General features: G+C 35.1%; 1 protein-coding gene across 2 annotated transcripts; it reads right to left on the bottom strand.

The window, feature by feature from the left end:
• Positions 1-469: 469 nt before the first annotated feature.
• LOC126787626 (uncharacterized) lies at positions 470-6,795 on the bottom strand. Of its 2 annotated transcripts, none has more exons than XM_050513498.1 (10): positions 6,750-6,795; positions 6,410-6,491; positions 6,094-6,160; positions 5,267-5,332; positions 4,462-4,555; positions 4,218-4,328; positions 2,489-2,589; positions 1,419-1,493; positions 1,224-1,316; positions 470-972 (listed from the first exon to the last, which is right to left on the bottom strand). In XM_050513498.1, exons 2-10 carry the CDS (start codon positions 6,421-6,423, stop codon positions 613-615), a joined length of 981 nt encoding a protein of 326 aa, XP_050369455.1. In that variant the 5' UTR covers positions 6,424-6,491; positions 6,750-6,795; the 3' UTR covers positions 470-612. The 2 variants fall into 2 exon arrangements, with proteins under 2 accessions (XP_050369455.1, XP_050369453.1); XM_050513496.1 differs by lacking the exon at positions 6,750-6,795 and adding an exon at positions 6,582-6,625.
• Between the last annotated feature and the right edge of the window lie 443 nt (positions 6,796-7,238).

The following is a 7,238-nucleotide window of genomic DNA, read 5'->3' on the forward strand; positions in this document are numbered from 1 at the left end:
CTATATATCTAAACTCCGAGATTGAGTTACCGATCATGAGGAGTTGTTTTACAGACTTCAAGATGAGTCTCTACCACATGTTATCTTCAACTGTAATTGGTGCGTTGTGCTCTTTTTTTCTTCAATCAGGCTTTTTATTTTACCCAAGAAGTTTTTGTTTTGTTTGGCAAAGTTTTTACCGAGGTTACGGTTATGCACCATGACACATTAAGATCGCGATACAAGGGAGAGTGTTGTAGGAGAATTACTCTCTATAATCTTTCGGTGTATTTTGTTCTAATTAGTATGTTACTCTAGATAATAAAATATATATAATCCCTTATTTTATGGGATACTTAATGTAATGCATATATATGACTTTTTATCAATGAATAAAGATGATGTTTCTCTCTATTAGGATGCGTATTATATTATTCTGTAACAATTTTGTATTATAATGATAAATACTAATTTTTTTGGAAATTTTGTAATTTGCTTCTCTATAGAAATTACAAAACAGTTGACAGCGGAAATTAATGAACACTAGTCTAATGAACACTAGTCTAGACAAGTATTTCCGAACCAAAAGCAAGTTGACAGCGGAAATTAATTAAATCACAAAGAAGAAACTAATTATGTGATTTTGACATCGTGCAAAAGGCGTGCGGCCATCGAGCCATATCTTCTCGCTTCCCAATCAGTAAGTTTATCATTCTGAGGCAATAGAACTGGCTCACAATCTTCAACCTTTTCAAAAGGAGAGCTATTTTCACCGTTTTCTTTACTGCTTCCCACTTCGACAACATTTTCATTAATCACCTTAACTGCATTTGCGTCAATTTTTTCATCAGCCAACTCAGCTGTATTGTCTGCTGTCTCCACTTCATCAACTTCTTGAAGTGTGTGCTCAACTGTTTTTTCTGCATACCCTGATGGAGGCTTCAACTTCATAATGAAGAGTTGAATACTTGGGTGTTGATAGGTACTATCCATCTGCGGTAGCCAGGAAAAAGAAAATGCTGTTGGTAAAACTAAACAAACAGTAAGCCACAGATTATCAATGTCTAATGTGGTGCATCAAAAATGAAACATGTTCATGCAATAGTTCAACCTTTAAAAAATCAGTCATTTAGTAAATTAATAAGCAATCAACAGTCCCTATCTCTTATTAATTTGATCCCACATGCAGAACGTAGGAATTATATTTAAGATTACTCCATTGCATCTGAAAATCCATACTTTACCTTAGAATTTGGAACAAGTTTCACCTCGAAGTGTCTTTTCCACATTTCAACCATTTGTTCATGGACACTTGTAGAACGAATCTCATAGCCCAGCTTCCAAAAATTTTAATCCAGCCATGTATCAATAACTTTTGACTTTCGAGAAAACAAAAAATCATAAAAATATTGAATAAAGAACCTGTAAAGCAATCATACCAAAATTGCAGTTTTAGGCCCCGACAATGCAAATATTGTCTGCAATAGTGGTTCTAAGAGATCTTCTTTGTAAACCTTAAATCCAAGGAAGTTAAATGGATCAGCTCAGCTGAACACAAACTAAGTTACTAATTGTACTCTTAGAAATATTATAACATTACACAGCTGTATCTGAGATTGAGACAAAATAAATAATCTGTATAAATAGAGTAAGCAACCAAAAAGCTCTTCTATAGTTAGCAGGAAAGGACACTCATAAGTACTAATTACAAGATAGCACACGCATCAATCAAATATGAGAATCAATACCAAGAATGTGGAATAGGTTGTAAAGGACACTCTACTTTACAAGACCCCAATCAAAGGTTGGACGAACAAAAATAAAGCACAATGTCACATATTCTAAGAAATCAGCAGCTTTTTATTTTATTTCATAGTATTGTTCAGAATCTTTTTTTTTTCCTTCAAATATTTCATCAATAAACTTTTAAATGTATTTAACAAAGATCAATAGCAATTTTAAAGTCCTCAATTTAGATATTTGCATACTGTTTGAATATTTCGTACCAGTTTATGTATCTATCAAAACAAGCCAAGATTCATATTCCAAAATTCATGTATTCAATCTGTATGGTTCTTCATGTTGTTTTCAAACATTCATTACTCTTCATGTTGTTTTCAAACATTCATTACCCACAGTAATGGCTTGATGGCATATTGACCAAATCATGATCGTAACATTTTCAATATCACCACTTGGCAAGAGTGAATCCACTGACATCCAGGAATCTCTATACACCTGGATGTCAATTCTGAATCTAGATGTGATCACTATACAGAAAGGCCAGAAAAGAATGTATGAAGCATCATTTTAGATAGCATCACTTATTTATCTGTGAAACAAAGATCACACTCTGAAGAGCGAATATGCAAAAGGGCTTTAATTCTGAAAATGATAATCACAGACACTTTAACTTATGATCACAAGTTCACAACTCACAAACAGAAAGCAGGTAAAAGAACAGTAGTGTAGTATATTTGTGTAATCTTAAAAATAAGCTGAAACTTACAACGTCAGTGCCAATGATGTAGTCAAATGGTGGATCAACTGCTCTTATATGATCCTCATTGCCCCAGTTTAACTCTGCTACTTGGACAGAACCAAATGACTCTACAAAGGAATATCTTTCTTGAGTTATGACTTATGACTTATGAGCAAACAAAAAATTTAACTAAAATTACAGATTTGATAACATTCACATATTGAATCAAAGTGATAGGTTCGGTTGGATCAAAATAATTTTTTCCTGATATGTTAGTTCTATAAATTAAAATAGTAGATAAGACACACACGCACACCCCTATGTAGGCCTAACCTTGACCTTAAGACAGCACACATACCTATGTAGGCTAACTGACAGCGTGCGTGATAGGAGGTAAATAAATCCTATGAATAGAACTAACTCTTGCTTCTTGTCGATTCTCAGAGAAGAGAATAGCCAAGAACAAGATGATCTATGCCTTGTTGATTCCAATGGAATACCAAGTTGATAGAAAAAGAGAAACCTCTTTTGTATATTCAATCTTCCATAATCATAAAAAAAAAATAGAGAACAAAAGATATGCAATAGCTTTTAAACAGACACTAAAACAGTTGCAGAATACAAAAGTTTTCAATTAAGAAAGCACTTAATGAATTTAAGAAATCAGTTATGATCCTTGCATTCAATTGGCTGCAATGCTGCCTGCATCACTAACCTTGACCTTAAGACAACACACACCTATACTCAACTTAAAATAAGCAATCAGACACGGAGGTCAAGTACACACAGACACCAGTGATAATATGGTAATGAACACAAATTCGATTTCGCGAGCGCATACATACACACCCTATATACTGTATTTTTGAAGGTAAACGTACAGGGAGGTGCAGCAGATACACATGCAATACCAGTTACATGGATGGAGATCATAGTTAGTGACGCATCTTGCGTCCCTTTTATCCCATCTCTATTGATGTAGGAGCAGAGGAGTATATGAACTAGAGGGTAGGATAGAAGGAAACTAGATAGAAGATAAGAGGATTTAGGAGAGAGGATCTCTTAAGAAGAGAGACCAGAAAGAGAATAGGGAGACAGGAGATCAAGAGAAGAACATAACTCAGAGGCTAAGGAATCAATATTCTCAATAATCAAATCTACCTTTAACTCAATACAAAGCTCCTATTTATAAGAACTAGTTATAATTCTAAAACAGCTAGGAAAGACAACTCCTAATACAACTAAATAACCTATTTAATTAAAGTAAACATTAAATCCTAGAACAAGCTGGAACATAAAACATTCCTACAAGCATTCTTAGATAATACTTGCTGATTCTGCATCATCTATCCACCCCATCCCCCTAGATCTGACAGTCAGTAACTCCAAAACTGAGAACAAAATCATCTCCAGTTCAACCTCTGTTCCTTCTGGTATCTAATTTTCCTATTGATTATTCTGGTACTTTGATTCATCGAAATCACATTCAAAGAATCTCATTTTCATAGAAGATACAAGTAGTACAACTACTGCAGATCAAAGATTCCATTCTTGCTTGGCTCCCAAATAACCTTTTTTATCAGACAGCTAGTACTATTCTAACTTCATCTATCAGCACCCAAGTCATAATAAAGCTAAGTCACTCTGATATATACACATCCATATATGTATATTGGTATCTCATTGAACCTATGTAAGGATTGTAAGCACTATATGCATATGGTAGTGAAGTTTATTTAGTAAAGTTGAGGCATACCAGAACTCATCTGTGTAATTCTTGAAGTATTCCTTTCAACATTTCTCATTAGTAATGGCAAAACCTCAACTTGATCTGTCATAACCACATCACACCCCAGTAACGCCATGCCTGAATGGGCAAAATGAGAGAACACTATGAGCAAAATTCCCGAGAAGAAAACATGTACACCTATTTCTGAGTAGTAAGCTACAAGAGGCATAGATTCGCACCAATAAGAACTTAGCAGAACAAAAGAACTCACCAAAACCAGCTACTCCACAACCCGCTCCAAGTTCAATGACACGTTTCCCTTTTAGTTTTGACGGTGAGAACTTTCCCCTTCTCGAGTTCTTTTCCTGGAGAAAGTAAAATAACAGTCTTATAGAGAAAGAACTCTAAAATAATTGTCAAGTATGTGGGAACTAAGAACAGGTAATGTGAACTGGAACCATATCAAAACCATTATCCAAACTTAAGGATTGTCTAGAAGCTACGGCATGAAAATTTATAACTAGTGCAAGAGAAATGCTTTCACCACCTTGAAAACATTTATCACAGCATTTAGAAGCACAGTTCACCCCCTTGTGAGAGAAAGAGATTCTTCCATCTCAGAGAAGTAATGATTGTTACCCTTTGGCCCCAAACTAATGAACAAAATCACCTTAATATTCCTAGGAAACAAACTTTTAATAAATTTCTTAAATATATGTTTGTCACAATTATAAATTACCACATGTTTGTCAGTAAGTAACTTCTAGAAAGAATAGAGTATTGTTATACTCATAACATTGTACTAGGAACAATAATTCTGAGACTTTCATGACCAAACTAAAAAAGAACCATGGCTTTGATGTTCTATTGATCACTTTGATAGTCATTAATGGCTAATATACCAATTTCAGGGATGAGTACATCTTGCTTCTTCATCCAAATATTGCACTCAACTGGACCCATAAGTTATTACTTAAACCATCAATATATATGCATCCTACATCAATAAAGCATATCAACATGCGGCTAAAATCATGGGAAATTTACACGAGTTCTTAGAGGCTAACAGTCATTACCAAAAACTTGGCGAATACCAGTGATGCATCCCAAACCGTAGTTCCTAGATGCTTTGAATTGGGATCCTGTGGAAAATAGTACGAACTTGCTACAGTCATGGAAGAAATTATGACACTATAGGATTAAGGAAAACTAAAGTTGACAATGGGTAACTCATGCAACTGGTACAGGATGTCAACAAGCCTTGTACGTGCGATGTATCTTATTAGTTAGTACTAGACATAATAATACAATAAACACATTGATAGGGAAGCCATAAGCTGGGTGGAAGCTAAATATCCTCTTTGGAGGCCAAAGGCTAAGCCCAACCCTTTTTGGTTTAAAGAAAAATCTCCATGGTAGGATAATTATCAGTTCAAGAATAATTATGAGTCTAGTGTTTTAAGAGTCTATTAATGTCTTATTATCAATACGTTTGAGCACTTATTATAGTCTTATGGTATTCTAGAAATCTAAGAGTAGTCTTTGAAGCTTAAAAATATAGCTATATATTGTACTTTCAAATCAGATTGGAATGAATGGAAGATTATCATATTGAAGGCTGTGTGCCTTGGTTTCTCTCCCCTAACCTCCCTTAATCCCCTTAATCTCTTTCTCCCTTCTCTCTCTCTCTCTCTCTCTCTCTCTCTCTCTCTCTCTCTCTCTCTCTCTACAATAGATATTCAGTTGTAAACAGATCAAATGAACAAAGTCTACTGGATTGGACAAATCTCTCTGCTTTCTGCAATTACTATAAGAATCTACTTAAAACTTCGTTACTTTTTTAACTCTAGAATCATTCCTACTGTAAATACTAGTAACCCAAAAATAAGCATATAATCAAAACCTGAATGAACTGCAACTCATGCCCCAAAACTTCCAAATCCATTGTAAATGTGTTGGGTGAGTTCAACCTACAAAAGCACACACAGGCCATTTCAATAAAAAAAAATCTACACAAAAGAAAGCTCTTCACTCTCTGGAGTCCGGATACACATACATTGGAACATGTGTAAACAGCAATCATAGCAAAAATAGACTTCCCGAGTAATCCATTCTTCAGATTGCATAAACAATGTTCCTTTCTCAAACTAAACTCTATATATAGCAGAATTGTATGTAAGCAAGTAAAGGGATCAGAAAGTAAGGATTTCCCATAATACCTGTCAGGCTCCATTTGATTACAGAACTCTTCTCTGAAATTTCCGGAAGTGAACTAGACCCAATACGCCAAATGTTACCACCCTTTCAAAACATCAAGAAAAGGAGAAGGTTGAGCTTCAAGTGTAATATAACTTGGAATACCAGCTTTACCCAGGAAGTGAGAAACTTTACTGTAATCAAAGTGAAAGTAATCGACTTTCGGTTGCGATTAGAGAGTTCTGTATATATCATGAACCAAACCTGACTGATTCTAGTTGTTTTGAGTTTGTTATGAAAAGGAATCGGAAAGGGGAACCAGTGTCGAACTCAAAGTCGAATGATGAAGGTAAGAAGCTTTACCTGAAACTGAAATGGACTCCCTGTTGCAGTGTTCACTGTCTCTCTCTCCTCTCTCTCTCTCTGTGCCAAACTATACATGAATGGAGTGCCTTTTTTAATGGGAGCACATCACCTGTGGCCAAGTTCCCTATGCCAAACGTATGCCACCTATAAAAAACTGACATGTGGATATCCACTCAACCCAACTTAACCGGAGTTCCAATTCGGCGACATAAATTTACCGAGCACTCTCTAATTTAATTATATTTAATCTTTTAAATAAATAAAATTTTCTGACAAAAATATAATCTTCCGGCCTATTGCCTTCATTCTTCTTCAACCATGGAATCCGATCAGTTTAAAAAAGGGTCAGACCTCAACGACCCATTTATCCGTGACGAGGTTCCGACTGTTTCACCATTTTATCTTGGCCTCAGAGTGATTAAAGTTTCGTTTCGACATCGCCATCATACCAGTATTCTTTATTTCTCAAACAAGCTCCGTCGAAGG

This window comes from Argentina anserina, chromosome 3 (assembly GCF_933775445.1).
Source record: "Argentina anserina chromosome 3, drPotAnse1.1, whole genome shotgun sequence".
Lineage (NCBI taxonomy): Eukaryota > Viridiplantae > Streptophyta > Magnoliopsida > Rosales > Rosaceae > Argentina > Argentina anserina.

Coding starts and splice junctions, on each gene's coding strand:
- LOC126787626 (XM_050513498.1), bottom strand. Junction 4,556..5,266: donor TGGTATTCGCCAAGTTTTTG/GTAATGACTGTT, acceptor TACTTTCTCCAG/GAAAAGAACTCGAGAAGGGG. Junction 2,590..4,217: donor AATTACACAGATGAGTTCTG/GTATGCCTCAAC, acceptor ATTCCTTTGTAG/AGTCATTTGGTTCTGTCCAA.